We start from the raw sequence: 16,763 nt of genomic DNA, 5'->3' as shown, positions 1-16,763 counted from the left end.
CACAGATTGAACCAAAGAATATTCAAGAAGCCCTTCAAGATGAAAAATGGTGTATCGCAATGCAAGAAGAACTCAACCAGTTTGAAAGAAATCAAGTGTGGGAATTAATTCCCAGAAAAGACACTCATCAAGTAATTGGAACAAAGTGGGTGTTCAGAAACAAACTGGATGAAGAAGGAAACATCACCAAGAATAAAGCTAGGCTTGTGGCAAAAGGATATAGTCAAGAAGAAGGTATAGATTATGATGAGACATACGCTCCAGTTGCCAGGTTAGACGCAATACGCCTACTTCTTGCTTATGCATCTATAATGAAATTTAAATTATTTCAAATGGATGTTAAAAGTGCTTTTCTAAATGGTTACATCAAGGAAGATGTATTTGTTGAACAACCACCTGGTTTTGAGGATTTTAAAAACCCAAATCACATCTACAAATTAAAGAAAGCACTATATGGTTTAAAACAAGCACCTAGATCTTGGTATGAACGTCTTAGCAATTTTCTTGTAGAAAATGGTTTCAACAGAGGAAAAATTAATTCAACATTATTTATTAAAAGAATTGGAAAACATTTTCTAATTATTCAAGTATACGTAGATGATATTATTTTTGGTTCATCTAACGCAACTCTTTGCGAGAATTTTGCTAAGTCCATGCAGGGAGAATTTGAGATGTCAATGATGGGAGAACTTACTTTCTTCCTCGGACTTCAAATCAAACAAATGGAGGAAGGAACCTTTATATCTCAAATCAAGTATTGCAGGGAAATCCTTAAAAAGTTTGAGATGGACAATGCTAAAGAAGCATCAACTCCCATGGGAACATCCTGCTACTTAGACAAAGATGAGACAGGTAAAGAGGTAAGTCAGACCAAATACAGAGGTATGATTGGCTCTCTATTATATCTTACTGCTAGTAGACCTGACATCATGCAAAGTGTATGTGTGTGTGCTAGGTATCAGTCAAGCCCTAGAGAGTCTCATCTTACTGTAGTAAAACGCATTTTTAAATACCTTAAGGGGACAACATCCTTTGGTTTATGGTATCCTTCAGGAGCTGAGCCTAGTCTTGTAGGATTTTCTGATGCTGATTATGGAGGTTGTAAGATAGATAGGAAAAGCACTAGTGGAACCTGTCACTTTTTAGGTAGTTCCTTAGTCTCTTGGCACTCTAAGAAACAAGCCTGTGTAGCCTTGTCAACCATTGAAGCTGAATACATTGCTACGGGTAGTTGTTGTGCACAAATCTTATGGATGAAACAGCAATTAGAAGACTATGATATTCATTTAGATCATATTCTGCTTAAGTGTGATAACACAAGTGCTATAAAACTTACCAAAAATCCTATCATGCATTCTAAAACCAAGCATATAGAAATTAGGCATCACTTCATTAGAGACCATGTCCAAAAAGGCGATTGTGAAACGGAATTCATAGATTCTAAGCATCAATTAGCGGACATTTTCACCAAAGCATTGCCTAAGGATAGATTTTTTGAGCTTAGAAGAGATCTAGGCATATTAGAACTAGTAAAATAGGCATTCTTGGACTCAATATTGCATTTTTCGTTGCTTACCGTGTTTAATCTGCATGTAAATCGATTAAAAGCATTACCTATACATTTACGAATGGTTTAATCGATTAATCCAAGTATTAATCGATTATGTAATCGATTAAAATTCATTTTAATCGATTAAATGCGCTCCAGACTGTTTTTTTCGAAAAATTTGTGCAGTTTTCATTAAACTAGCCGTTGCCAACGGCTATTAACGGGCAAAAACCCAAAATCTGAACGTTGGGGAGCATTTTTGAGCCTATTTATACCCCACTTGGTCCCCACTCTCCATACTTAAACCAATCTTGAGCATATCCCTCTTGCTTTCTCTTTTCTTTCACCAAACTCTCTACTTTCCATCCATCTCAATGGCTGAATCTTCAAGAAGAAGGAGAAGAAGAACAAGTGGTGTTTCGGAAAGTAATGTTCGCAGAAGAGATGCTACCATAGAAGGGTGGCTTTCCGATGAGCAAGATCAACAGTCATTCTCCCAATTTTGGAAGGAAAGGAAGCTCATCAAACAAAAATTCATTGATCTCGTTTGGTATACATCCTACAATTTCTCCTTTCCCAATCTCATCATTGAACAAGGAGTTCAACACATAATGGAACTCCGTGGAAGGTACTATCCGGATCTTGTGCGCATCTTCTATTTTAATTTAAGATTCGTGATGGGGTTTTCCAAACAAAGGTGAAAGGTGTGGACATTGTCTTGGACAATGACATTTGGACAAATGTAGCAAAAGTCCCTGTTTTAGAAAATTCTCAAATTATTCTGAATGACTTTGCTCAATTCAACAAGATAGTGGTGTACCAGTCATTTCTTCGCAATCCTCGACAACACAATGCTCGTCTCTTCCTTACCGGTGGACTCAAGATGGAAGCACGCCTCTTGCATTACCTTATTGTGTGGCTTTTGTGCCCTAGAGGGTCAAATCATGCCCAATGCTCTGAGACTGATCTCATCATTATGTATGGAATACTTCAGAGCATTCCACTCAATTAGCCTCACCTGATTCAGACAATAATGTTCAAAGCCAAAAGGTTAGATGCTGCACCTCTTCCATATCCTCTTCTTGTTTCCCAAATTTGTGAGTACAAAGGAGTAGATGTCACAAATGAACATCATGAGACTGTCCTTCCGGGTCATAAGATTGGAGATAACTCCCTGAGGCAAATGGGTTTTATCAAACAAGGACTTTCCTACATCCACCCTGAGGATGCCATTGGTGGGCAAGAAAATGAAGACGAAGCTGCGGATATCCCCATGCCTGACCCCACACATGTTGCTGGCCCATCTCATGTGCACGAGGAATATAGTCTAGAGAGTCTCTCTAGACAAATGACTGAGATGGCTCGCCTCCAAAATGAGATGATGAACATTCAAAACACTCGCCATGAAGAAATATGTACTCATCTCAAGCATCTAGACACTAAGATTTCAGACTTAGAGCGTCACTTTAATAGTGACGCAAGTGATGAGTTCTAGATCCTCTTTGTTGGTTTTGTTGTTTATCTTTATAATTATGCACTTCTTAAAATTCAATAAAAAGTTGTTGTTCCTTTCTTTTTCTTCTATGCATAATTTCTTTTTATTAAGGGGGAGCACATGTTTTTTTTCTTATGATCAAAAAGGGGGAGAAGATAGTTTAAACTCTTTATTTCTTTATTTTTCTATTAATCTCTCCTTTCGTAAGTTGTGGTTGTTTCAGATTATTAAAAAGCTTTAAACTCAGAAGAATTTTTTATCATCATCAAAAAGGGGGAGAATGTTAGCAAAAATCAAAGATGAAGTTTTGATGATGAACAGATTTGCACAAGTCAAGATCCATAAAGACAAATTGAAGATCTCTGTATTTTATAAAGCTTTTATAATAATCAAAGTTGATGTAATAATGCTCAAATATGTATTAGGGTTGATTCTTGTAATTTATATTTGATTTATTTACTGTTGAGAATCATCCACAAGCTGTTTTAATCGATTAAACCCAGTTTTAATCGATTAAAATGAGGCTGGCACTGAAAGTCCAATTGCCCCTGTAATAATCAATTAAAGCTAATAATAATCGATTAGTTAATCGCTTATTCCTGAGAATAATCGATTAACACTAGCCGTTGGGGGTTTCAGATTTGAAAAACTAGCCGTTGTACTCATTTTAATCGATTAATACTTGTGTTAATCGATTAAAAGCGTTAGATGGCCCGTTTTCGAAGAATGGAAGGGTATTAGGCTGAGTCTATAAGATGGCTCACTCCTGATATCAAAAACAACTCTTCCCTTGTGCTAAAGATCTCTGAACTCTTTGAGAACTCTGTGAGATTGTTGAAGCTAAGGAAACTCTTGTCTGCAAAGTCCTGAAGTGCTACTGCGGTGACAGAGGAATAACTTGTTCATCCTTGGTGTATCCGAGGAAGTGCCTGGAGGAGAATCATCCTTCGTGAAGCATTCGAAGGAGGTGGTCATCCTTTGTGAAGATTCAAAGGAAGTGTAAGTTCGTCTCTTGTGGTTTCAAGAGAGGTGGTATTTCTAAACTCTTACAAATTGTTTTTCTTTGTGACTAATATTTGTAATTGTTTTGTGTTAGTGAAAAAGGTTTATCTTGTTTGAGATAAGCAACTGGACGTAGGATCCGAGTGATCTGAACCAGGATAAAATCACCTGTGCAATTTTTCTCTTTTCCTTACTCTGTCATTTATATTTAATTATCTGCCCAGTAAGAAAAATTAAGAGAAAAATAATAAAAGGCACAATAAAAGTATATAACCAAATTCCCCCCCCCCCCTCTTGATTTGTTCCACGCTAATAATTCCGTTGCAGCGATTCTAACAAGTTTCGATTCCTTTTTCCTGCAATTCTTAGTTTGAGATCATGCTTAGTGATTTCTTGACGCATGTGTTTCTTGATCTCCATTCCTAGTTCTTTGTTGGTTAGAGGATCTAAGGACTCTTTGTGATCACAATTTTGTGTCTTGTTGGTGTTTCTAGAGTTCCTTGAACTCTAACTCAGAGTTTCAATGTTAATAAAGCTTAGTAGCTTTGGCTTAATGTAAGGGAAGCTAGTGTTATATTTTGATAATTTAGTGTTTGGAATGTTGATTTTTTATTGAATTATGTTGGTATGCATTGCTAGTTAAGTTTGGAAATGATTTTGGTTTTGAATGTTGTTGTTGAGATGTTGAACGATGTCAACTCTGTTATAGTATTGAGGAGAAGTGGTTGGATTAATTTATAAGTAATTTCTAGGCATAAAATGCAGTGTTGATAGGTGAAAATTTGAAGTATAGGTTGTATGAGTAAAATTCACTTTTTGGTGTTCTTATAAGGTCATTTTAGACTGGTTGAGACCTTGAGATTGGAGAAATCTGATGTAGAACTTATTGGTAGTTGATAAGATGAGTTTTGTATGACTTTTATTCATTTTTGGGGGGTTTTGACTAGTGAAATTCTAAAGTATAGGGTCTGTGATGAAAATGAGGGTTTGAGGTCTATAATTGGGTTCATTGTGACTTGTTCACACCCTTAGGTTACAAAATTCTGAATTAGAGGTGTGAATTTGAGTTTAGGCACTTTTGTGTTAGTTTTGTGCATCTAATTTCTATCCAAATGACCAATGTAATACTCTATTTTCATCTATAAACATGTCTTCGTATTAATCTTTGTGTTACATATCCTAAATTGATCATTTGGATATGTCTACGATGCACCAAAACTAGAAAAATCAGGTTATTGTAAAAAAACTGACAAGAATAATCGATTGTCTCACTTGATAATCGATTATTCCAAAATCGATTATTCTAGCCAGAAGGTAATTATTTCTTCAAAGCTCTCAGAAATAATCAATTATCACATATGATAATCTATTATTGTAGTTCGAAAATCATTTTTACATGATTTCTCTCGGGAATAATCGATTATCAGGTGTGATAATAGATTATCTTTAAAAAACTTAAAATTTTAATTTTGTTGGGGCATTCTGTATGTAGGTTGGTTTCTTTTGTTCTATACTTTTTTTTTGTTTCTTATGGATAAAAATGAAATGATAATGTAAGCCTTGTTTAGTAATATCAATTGAATTTTGTAATGTAGGGAGCTTAGTCTTGGGGTTATCTTGACACTCTAATGATCACTTATTCTCAAGTACAGAGGGGTGAGGCATGTGGTGAAAGTAGTAGGAGGTCCTAGTCTAGGGGCTTTACCTTGGCCTAAGGCGTTGTTTAACGGACTAACCTTCTGTGGTAGCTTGGAGTAGGCCAGTTGTTTCACCATTACAAGTGCATTACCCGCCATAGCTTGGCATTCATACTTTATATAGATGGTGCAACTTTCACTAGTGCAGCGAAGGAAAATGATAACGGTTGTTTCTGACAATACACTTCGGTTTTCAAACCGAGGCCTATACTGGCGAGGTAAAAAGGTGGGGGACTTTTGGTCTCGGTTCCAACCGAGGTAATATCCCAATGGACATTGCTTCGGTTCTTCTACACCAGAAGTAGTAAGGAAGAAAAAAAAAGAGGGGAAGGGGAGGGGTTATTACCTCGGTTCAATCGAGATAATAATGTGGGCCTATGACGGCAGTTCAAGCTAGAACTGATGCCAAAGACCTTTATTTTTTTTAAAAAAATCACGTGCACCCTAGGGCACTGGTTGTGGTTGAACCGGGGTCATAGACAGGCTTTCTACCTCGGTTTTGGCCACAATCGAGGCCTATTTTTCTGGAATTTTTTTTAATAGCAAGTCTGGTTTTATGATATGCACTATCACAAAAACAGACTTGCATGTAAAACACAATATATACAATACAGAATCAACACATAATTTTTAAAGGATAATGTAAAAAATTTAATAACTATAAATCAACATGTGCTAATGTATTCTAAATCCTAATAATTATGAACTATTATATAATCTAATTAAATGTTTTGCAAGTGCCTTCCTTAGGAATGTAAGTGGCTTCTCAGGAAGTGGAGTAGGAGTCTTCAATCTCTGCACAAGACATATGATATTAATTAGTGTATATGAATTCCAAATGATGGATAAAATCAAAATTCATTAAATTTAAATATTACCGTTTTCTTGCCACTTCTAATATGGGCACGAATAGTGTGTGTCATCTGAAACATTACGTAGTATCCACACTCATATGCTCACTTTGTTTGTGACACTACATTAATATATTCACAATTGTAAAAAGTTAGTGAAAATCATTAAAACAAAACAACTATAAGAAAGTATGACTTTAGTATATGTCAAACCTTGAGAGTCAACCATGCAAGCTTTATACTGTTAGCATTTGATCTCTCAGACAAAATCATATGTGTTCCAATGGAACTATTGAAAGCAAAAGGTTTTAGCATTCATTTGTATAACAAAGAAAGTCCAAACATTGAGGTTGTTACCAATCAACTACTTGTCTGATATGTTTGGGAGGACACTTATGCAATGAGCATAACCACACAACATAGCTCTCCGGTATGGAAACAATAAGTATTTGCCAATGGGCGCGTTAGTATCCCATTTTTCTACTAGTGCTTGGTCTTTGGCATGATTATGATGTTTGATTTACTTTGTGTGAAATATGATGCATGATGAATCTTAATATTCTATGTCTGATTCTTTTCTTCATTAGCCTAGCCTTTTTTGTGTGTTTTGTGTTTGGTTGTTGTGTATGTTTGGTTCTTGTTACAATGATCATCTGGTGGGTGTGAGCAAAGGGTGAAAATGTCTCGGTTGAGCAAGCTTTGGATGGTGATGTAACAGAAGTTTAGTTTCACTAGTGTAGTCAAGGAAATGAGAACGATTATTTTTGCCTATAGGTAGCGGTTCCGCAACCGAGACATATAAAGGCGAGGCAAAAAGGGGTAGGCCTTTTGCCTCGATTGTGAACCAAGGCAAAAGGGGTAAGATTTTGGCTTGGTTCATAAATCAGAGACAAACAATTATCCGACGTCGAACTATAAAAATTAGTAAGTTTACTGCGTACAAAATAGGGAAAAGAGTTTGTTTTGGGAGCTAATGGTGTATTGAGATTCAGAGGCAGAGTCTGTGTTCCTGATGATGTTGAACTGAAGAGATTGATCCTTGAAGAAGGACATTAGAGTCATTTTAGCATGCATCCTAGCATGACTAAGATGTATCAGGATCTCAAGGAATCTTTTTGGTGGTTTGGGATGAAAAGAGATGTAGTACAATTTATTTTTGCTTGTTTGACTTGTCAAAGAGAAAAGGTGGAGCATCAACGACTGGGTGGTTTGTTACAGTAGTTGGAGATTTCTAAGTGGAAGTGGGATAGGATAGCCATGGACTTTGTTATCCATTGACCACGGACGATTAGAGGTCATTATGCTATTTGGGTTATAGATGACAGGTTAACTAAGAGTGCTCATTTCTTGGCAGTGAACCTGAGGATGTCTATGACAAAGCTTGCTCAATTATATATAAGAGAAATAGTAAGGCTGCATGGAGTACCGTCGAGCATAGTGTCTAACAGAGATCCACGATTTACATCCAGGTTTTGGCAGACTTTGCAAAGTGAGCTGGGAAGCAGATTGCAGATGAGTTCACGTATCATCCCTAGACAGATGGTCAGTTTGAGAGAATGATCCAATCACTTGAAGATTTGTTGTCGACGTGTGTTTTGGATCATTTGGAAGTCTAGGATGAGGTGTTGTCATTGGTGGAGTTCACCTACAACAACAGTTATCAGTCCAACATTGGTATGGCACCATTTGAAGCACTGTATGGTAGACGTTGTCGGACGCCTCTTTGTTGGTTTCAAGAGGGAGAGTCAGTATTAGTTGGACCGAAGTTGATTCAGCAGACCACTGAGAAATTGAAGCTTATACAGGAAAGGATGAAGGCTTCTCAGAGTAGGCAAAAATCCTATGTTGATAAAAGACGGAGACCGTTAGAGTTTGCGGTTGGGGATCACATTTTCCTTAGAGTGACTCCTATTACTGGTATAAGTAAAGACATTCGTTCTAGGAAGTTGTCTCCAAGGTTCATTGGTTTGTATCATATTCTAAGCTGAGTAGGACCAGTGGCCTATGAGATAGCTATACCTCCTCAACTTATAAATCTACATCTAGTGTTTCATGTCTCACAGCTTAGGAAATATGTGTCAGATCCTTCTTATGTGTTAGAGGTGGACGATATGCATGTCATAGATGATCTCTTAGTGGATGTTCTTCCCATAGGGATTGTGGAGAGCCAGATGAAACAACTTAGAAGAAAGACCATCAGTCTAATCAAAGTTGTCTGGGATAAAAGGACAGGTGACTCTACTTGGGAGTTAGAGGGAGTCATGAGTAAGTCTAATTTTTGAGGTCGAAAATTTTGTTGTTGAGGAGAATGTAAGAACCTAAAAATGGATATTAGAGTAAATAGGTGTTTTAAAATATTGAGACCGACTATTTTATTTTAAAATAGTAAATAAGTCAATATTATAGATAAAAACTTCATACAATTGTCTCATTACTCAAAAATACTTCATCTCTCTAGAACCCGCTCTCTAAACTCTCTCTACCTTCTCTCTACCCTTTCTTCTTTTATAATCATCTATTTGACGATCAGGAAGTTCCTATGTGATCACCGCTAAGTTGTCTTCATTATCCACCGATCAATTTCTACAATAGAGCAAGTAAGTTTCTAACCCTTTTTCTCAGTCTATCTTTGTCTTTGATAATGTGTATCAAATTTGTCCCGCATGTATAAAGTGTTTTTCTTCTTTGATTCTTGGTTAATTATGGGTCCTAAGATTTCATCCCAACTATCATTCTGTCAATTATAGGCGTTTACCTAAAATTCTTCGTGGTGGGAGCGTCGGTCGAGTAATTATTGGACTGTCTTAGCTTTTTCCAAGGTAAGGGAAGCTAATTTACTTTTCATATGTATTGTAAGATGTTTGAAATTTGTGAATTGTGTGTGTTTGGTTATATGGTAATTTATGATGTTAAATTTGGGAAAAATGTTGAATGCGAGTACACTATGTTGTGTTTTAGAATTATGAAGTTTGGTTGTTGTTATGAGTTATGATATGATGAAGTTAATGTGTTGTTGAGATAAAAGGGTATTAATAATGATGGTTGGGAAGGTGTCAAAACTATACTCTAGTTTTGTAGCTTAAATTGATGAAGTGGGTATGTCAAGTTTTGAAATAATGATTATATTTGTGGAATATGCAGTTTGTAATTGGTTTTGGAGTGATTTATGGTTTGTTATCAACATTAGATGGTTAAAGTTTAGGATGTTATGGGAGGAAGATAAAATGAGCACAAATCTTACTTATTTGGGAGGGAAAATTTAGGATTTTGGTAGGTGGATTTTTTAGTAAGCATTGGGTTGGGAAAAGAGGGATATTTAGGGGTTGTTTTGAAGTCTATTTGGACTTGTGAGGGTGATTAAACTAGTAAAATCTGGTTTATTATGCATAAAAGTGTTGATGAGGCTTGATTGAAGTGAATTTAAGTCCTTTAATAGGGTGTGGGTAGTGAATTTAAAAATGGGCAGTTCTGTTGGAGTGAGAGTTGGATTAGAGTCCATTATTGAGTCAATATAAAATTGGTTGCGCAGCAAAATCAGTAACATGTGTGGTATTAGAGGTAGATTTGAGTTGGGTAGCTTATTAGAGTGAATTTGAGTTTTCATAGGTCAATTTGGGTTTGGAGTGGTCAATTCAAGCAAGAGGTATGTTCTTAGATGTTTCTCAGCACCTAAGAGTGTTTAGGAATCATTTAAACTTGTATAGAGGGTCACCAAAGTAAAAATATGTGAATTTTAGAACCTGGTGCAGCGTTGGGCGCCCTCCAAAGGGGCCCTCGGGCGTTTTTGCGAGAATAATTCGCTTGGGCGCCCCTGTTCCAAGGGTCTGGCATCCGGGCACCCCTTTTTCGGGTGCTAGGTGCAACCCAGCAGAATTAGATCTTTTTTCAGTTTTTGGGATTTCAAATTTGGGGTTCTGGTTATCGGTTTTTGACGTTCTTTAGGTCGTTTTGGGGGTTTTGGACCCTTCTGGTGCTAATGGTGAGGGTTTCAAAGTTGTTTTCCTTACCTAAATAATAGTATCAATATGCTATGAATAAATTGTGTTATTGGGTGTTTTTTTATGACTTGTATGATTGTTTCTATTCCTTTATGTATGATCAGTAGTCTTACGTATTGGTGTACTATGTGAATGTGAAGTGATATCAATGCTTACAAAGTTGTGTAGAGAGTTCCAAGGAGGAATTTCTTATTTGGGGTTTCATGTGAAACTAGTATAAATTGTAAGAAGTCGATATGTAGGTTATCCTGACACTCTAATGATCATCCATGCTCAATTAAAGAGTGATGAGTCATGTATTGAGAAGAGCAGGAGGTCCTAGCCTGGGGCCTTTCTTCATGGTGGCAAAGGGCGTTTTTAAGGACTAACCTTATGTGACAGTTTTGAGTGAGTCAACTGTTTCTGCACACAGGTACAAAACTATTCATGGCTCGACATTTATACTAGATAGTAAAGGGTTTGGCCAAGTCTGAGTCAGTATGTGTGAAGAGAAACATTGTTATAATTATGGTGTGCAGTTTTATTACAATATAATGTAACTGATATCATTTATCCTTTTTATTGTAAAATTTTAAACAAACCATTCATCAAACAATCCCATAGTTTGACTCACTAATAATTGATCTCAAAATGCATTTTAAAAATTCTAATTAAGAAGATTTTCAGTGGCAATGATAATAACAATAACACTAATTTTAAAACATTACTAATAATATTCTATAGAAATTGCATTTTAAAAAAATTATAATACAGTTTAGCATTTGTTTTTTATAAGACGACGTTAATATGTTATTAGTATTTCTTTTAGTACCACTAATATAGAAAACAAAAAACTCAAAATCACTATATATAAAAATAATGTTTACTATTTTTATAAAATTCAATTTCTATTTTTATTTCAATGTTTTCAAACAAATGCAAACTAATTGTTTTTTCTAAATTCTTTTAAATAAATAATAGTGTTTTTCAAATAATTGCAATATATATTATATATATATAGATAGATATATGCGCTTGCGTGTATGTATTATTGTACAATCATTCTGACGAATAATTTAAAAAGAAGATTTTTTAAATTTAATTTAGATGCCAGGATCTTTTTATAAATTTCATTTTTAGTTTTGAAAGAAACAATCTGTTATATTTGTAAGGAAGCTCTGTATTTCCGTACTATTATATATTTTATGGTGTGGCCCATTAATAAAACTTTAATTCATTATTAAACTATTTGACAATATATAGTTGACATTTGAAAAGCGGGACAAACTAATCAACAAGAAACGAAAGAAGAGTAAGTATAACTTTGGCTGTTTGCTACTTGCTTCGGTACGAAAAGATGACAAAATATAAATAAGAGTTAATAAAGTTGTCCTTAGGTAGCATTTCTTGCTCTATATATGTTGTTAGCTTCAATCATAATACATTTGCATCACCGTGTCGTGTCTAAGAGCATAAACTGTATTCCGCTGTTCTCACTAAAGCCAAAAATGTCAACCACCATCGATATCCCAGAATCAAGTAAAGTTGTGGTTGCGGCACCACTAAGGCCAGGAGGATGGAAAAAAGGGTTAGCCATAATGGATTTCATTCTAAGGTTAGGTGCCATAGCAGCTGCTCTTGGTGCTGCTGCCACTATGGGAACAAGTGATCAGACACTCCCTTTCTTCACTCAGTTCTTTCAGTTTGAGACTAGTTATGATCGCTTCACTACTTTCCAGCTGCCGGTGCTGCTTCAGCTGCTGCCGTAGTTTACTTAGCACACAACGGTGATCAGGACACGAACTGGTTAGCCATATGCAACCAATTTGGAGACTTTTGTGCGCAGACCAGTGCAGCTGTGGTGTCATCGTTCGTTGCCGTTGTTGTCTTAGTATTGGTTATTGTGATGTCTGCTTTAGCAATTGGCAAGCCTTGAAAATTAACGTATTGGGGCTTTTAAGTTAAATGAACTATTGCAGTTATATATAAATATTTTGCATGTTCTATTTGTTTCCGAAGTATGATGTGCTAATTATAATTAACACCTCGGCTTGTTTTAATTTCCTCCAAGTATGATGTGCTAATTCATTACTTGTATACATCTGGTCATTCTAATATTATATGCACAGTTTCAATTTCAGCCAGTGTGTTTTACTTTGCACTAATTATTCTTTACTTAACTTTCTCTTGCGGTACTTTCCTCAATAAAAAGACCCTGTTCCATTATTTTCCTTCTTGTGATCAACATATTAGAAGAATAATGAGACAATGAAAGATTTAATTATAGGTACTATATGTTATATATCAGACAGGGAAAATTGTAATTTTCACATCATACATATAAAAAAAAATACACTACCTATAAAATTTCATTTAAATAGTATTAATATTATAAAGGAACTATCACATAACAATTATTCAAAAAGGAACCCTAGTAAAAAAATATTTTTTAACACGCAATATACGCCTTGATTTTACTGAAACGGAAGCGTATAAAAGCGCAGTGGCATTTTCATAGTTTTAGCGAAAGTATATGCCTCGGTTGTCAAGCAACCGATGCCTAAAGGGGGATAATGCCTCAGTTCTGTGAACAACCAAAACAGAATACCCTGCCTAAAGCGGATTTTCACCTGCCAGACTTTTTGAAATAGGGTTTACTGCCTCGATATCGAGGCAGAAAACCCTGCTAAATAGTACTTTTAACCTGACAACCTTTTTGATATAGGGTTACTGCCTAAGTTGGTTAGAGAACCGAGGTTGTAGAGGTTGACAAAAGGTATTTGGAACTTCTATGCACTGACAACCCATGATTCAAGACGTTCTATCGCAAGCTTTATGACTTCAGTTGCCCCCTAACCGAGGCAATATGTTGTTTATGCTTTGGTTTTAAAGTTAAACGAGGCATAGAGTTATTAACAATTTTATTTTTAAAATTTTCTAGGGGTTTACGCCTCAGTTGCAATTTTGACTAAGGTAGTAAGGGTGTTATTGCCTCGGTTTAATGGAGAACTGAGGCAATAATCCATATAAATTTCAGAAAATGCGAAACAAAAGCACTCTTTTGTTGTTCATCTTTTTCCTCGCGAAATAGAAATCCTTATCCGTCGCGACCATTGCCACTCTTTCTCCTGTGTTTCCATCGCCGGTGACTGCAATTCTTCTTCCCCAGGCACACAACAACCATCGTTCTTCTTCTTCCATTGCAGCATTGCCTCTTTCGCCATAGTCGCCATCGTCGCAAGACCATTGCCCCGAACTGGCATGCATCCGTAGTCGCCACCGATGCGCGACCACCCCCCAACTATCGTTCGCCATTTTTGCCGACCCTTGCGTCTGACACCATTGCTGCCATGCTCCTAGGTTCATTACTCTTTCCACTTTTTTGCGTTTTACTGTTTGATGATTGTGAAAAAATGTTAATGTGTATGATATGATGTGAAAGATATGTTGGATTTTAGATTTGTGAATGTCAAAGAGTGGGTTATATTGTGATTAGCATAAATTAGTTTAAGTATCTCATTGTCAATCTAATATAAATGATATTAGCATATGTTAGTTTAAGTTTTGATTAGATTAGTTTAGGTAATGACTAAATTACTTTAACATTATGATCATAATCGCTTTTGGGAATAATTTCCTACTAAAATTTATTATCATGGATCACAAAACAGAGACATTGTAAAGATAACATCAAGTATCAACATTTGAAAATTTAAGGTTAGGAATCATGTGATTAATGAATGTGTTGTTTTGTTTTTGTCGAGATATTGTTGTAGCTTCTAATAAGCGGATATTTTCCATAGTTGACCGGTTTTCATGCTTCCAGGTTCCTATTCTTAAAAATTTTGTTTTAATATCAACATATAATTAATTACTTGCTTGAATATATTATATGTTGCATATGTAATTATTTGTTTGTTTGAATATATTCTTGTTTTGAATTAGCCTTAGTTTCCTATTTTGAGATTCAATACCAAAATTATTTATTATCTCAAAATATTTTTTTTTAAGAAATGTACTTTTTACAAATGAATAGAAAGGAGATGGTAATATTAATTTACAAGTATTGAATCTTGAATTGTCCGATTGAACAATTTAAGAAGAGTAATAACTTTTCCATAATTTATTAATACATATAAATTTTAATATACATGTCTTAAATTTCATGAAAAATTTGCAGTTGTGTTTTGTATTAATCTTCGGGTGCATATTTGATTGTGATTTATAATCACTTTCATTTCGTGTAACCTGAAGACGAATGCAAAATGCTCCCATAATTTCGTGAAATTTGTTGAGATTGTTGATAGGGGGACTAAAGGTTTAGCTTAACCCATAATCTCAGTAATATCTGAGTTTTTGATGATGACTCATCACGTATTAAAATTTAAATTATTTTCTATTTATATCATATGAAAATAAAAAAAAGTTATAAAATAAATATTATTTTAATTTTAATAAATAGCATTTTTTAAATAACATTAATACTAATTTAATAAAAAAAATCAAATTAAATATTAAAAGAAAATCAATTAAATACAAAAAATTATAAAGTAATAGTATTATTATGAATATTATTCAAATAATCTATTTATTTTATCAAAACGATATCATATATACTACAAGAAATAAACTTTCATGTATGTGTCTATGTTTATATTATGATAAAAAAAATAAAAACTTAAAATTAAAGTAAATTATAAAAATATTTCATAAGTAAATAATTTTTATGATTTATTGTCATAGTTAACTAAATTTCAAAAGACAATTATAAAATCTAAACGATAAAATGATAAAATTTGTCTAAAAAAAGCAATTAAGAAGATGACTCCCTTAATTAATTTGCTGGTAAAACACACTTGTTTTCATATATTAATATTTTTATTACATTAAAATAATATAATTTTTAAAATACTTATAACTTTATGAATTTATACTTGTATTATTTTTATGAATAATTAATTGAAAATAGTACTAAATAATATATTTAATTTTGTAAAAGTAATATTAAAAGTTTATGCAAAAAATTTTTAAAAGGAAAATTTATTTAATCATTTTAAAATAAAGAAAGATTATTCATTTTTTTATTAAGTGAAATATTTTTTATTAGTTAAAAAGTAAACCTGTCTAATTAAAATATAATATCAAAGAAAATTTTCTCCTTATTTAGTAATGCATATTAATGATATCAATTTTACATAATAATAAATAAAATAAAAAGTATTATTAATTTTATAAAAATATGATCATAAATAATTATTTTTATCATTTTACTGTGGATAGTTTTTACTTTATGGTGAATAGTTTATCAAGTTTTAAAAATAGTTCCAAAACCTAGAAGTTGAAACTAAAGATTTGTCTACACAAAAAAATAGCTAAAAGAAAATAATCTTTATGAATGGTAGACATTAACAACCCCATTTAGATGACAATAAAATAGCAGCCTGTAAGTTTCATTTTAATTGTATCTTACTTTCTATCATTGTTAGCAGGGAAAATGAGCATTGTAATAGTACAGAGGGGATAAAGAAGTTATCTCATGATTTATTTGTTGTGGAGAAATATAGTACAAATTGAAATAAATTATTTATAAAAGGTGATCATTTTAAAATGGTAAAGTTTAAAAATATGAAATGTTATAATTACGTGTTTTCTATTATTTGTGTTAGGTGCTCCATTTTGGACCGTTTCCTAGTTTCAAAACATCAAATTCATCAACTTTAAGGACCTGAAACACAATCTATCAGTTTGAATATGTTTTTGACCATTTTGATGACTCAAACAAGTCAGAACTGACCTACCTAAATTATCCCATCAAACCAATTGGGCCCTTGACATCTAATTCTCATTTCCACTACCTCACTTCCTCTAAAATGACTCTAAACAAACACAATTCACTTCACTTTCTATCTAATCACTACTAAACAGATTACTCACGTTTAATATGTTCAATTACAGCTGCACACACCATCCAATTCAGTTCACAATCATCATTTCACAATGTCATGATTTGGCATTTAAAGAACACATAATTTAATCTACTCAAAACCTAAGATTCAACTCAAACAGCACCATAACACAGAATTTATCACACACATGTCATACTACTAATTAAAACAAAAATCTAGCTTCCCTTACCTTGACTTAACAGTTCACGCCCTCTAAACACTCCGTGGATTACTTGCAGTACAAGGA

At 34.0% G+C, this 16,763-nt stretch overlaps 1 protein-coding gene and 1 pseudogene across 1 annotated transcript; both read left to right on the top strand.

The window, feature by feature from the left end:
- Positions 1-8,270: 8,270 nt before the first annotated feature.
- LOC148200494 (uncharacterized) lies at positions 8,271-8,876 on the top strand. Its single transcript, XM_088112965.1, has 2 exons — positions 8,271-8,551; positions 8,663-8,876. The coding sequence occupies exons 1-2, from the start codon at positions 8,271-8,273 to the stop codon at positions 8,874-8,876; spliced, it is 495 nt and encodes a 164-aa protein (XP_087969091.1).
- Positions 8,877-12,059: 3,183 nt separating this feature from the next.
- On the top strand, positions 12,060-12,604 carry LOC124820702 (casparian strip membrane protein 2 pseudogene; annotated as a pseudogene).
- Positions 12,605-16,763: the final 4,159 nt, after the last annotated feature.

This window comes from Vigna umbellata, chromosome 4 (genome assembly GCF_029865625.1).
Source record: "Vigna umbellata cultivar VRB3 chromosome 4, Vumbellata_1.0, whole genome shotgun sequence".
Classification (NCBI taxonomy): Eukaryota; Viridiplantae; Streptophyta; class Magnoliopsida; order Fabales; family Fabaceae; genus Vigna; species Vigna umbellata.
Note: the sequence above shows the minus strand (reverse complement) of the source record. Positions and strands in the feature narration are given on the sequence as shown.

Bases quoted from the DNA above. Each gene is read 5' to 3' on its own strand.
- LOC148200494 (XM_088112965.1), top strand. From the start codon at position 8,271: ATGGCACCATTTGAAGCACTGTATGGTAGACGTTGTCGGACGCCTCTT. The intron at 8,552-8,662 runs GTTCATTGGTTT...CTCACAGCTTAG, and splicing joins TCTAGGAAGTTGTCTCCAAG to GAAATATGTGTCAGATCCTT.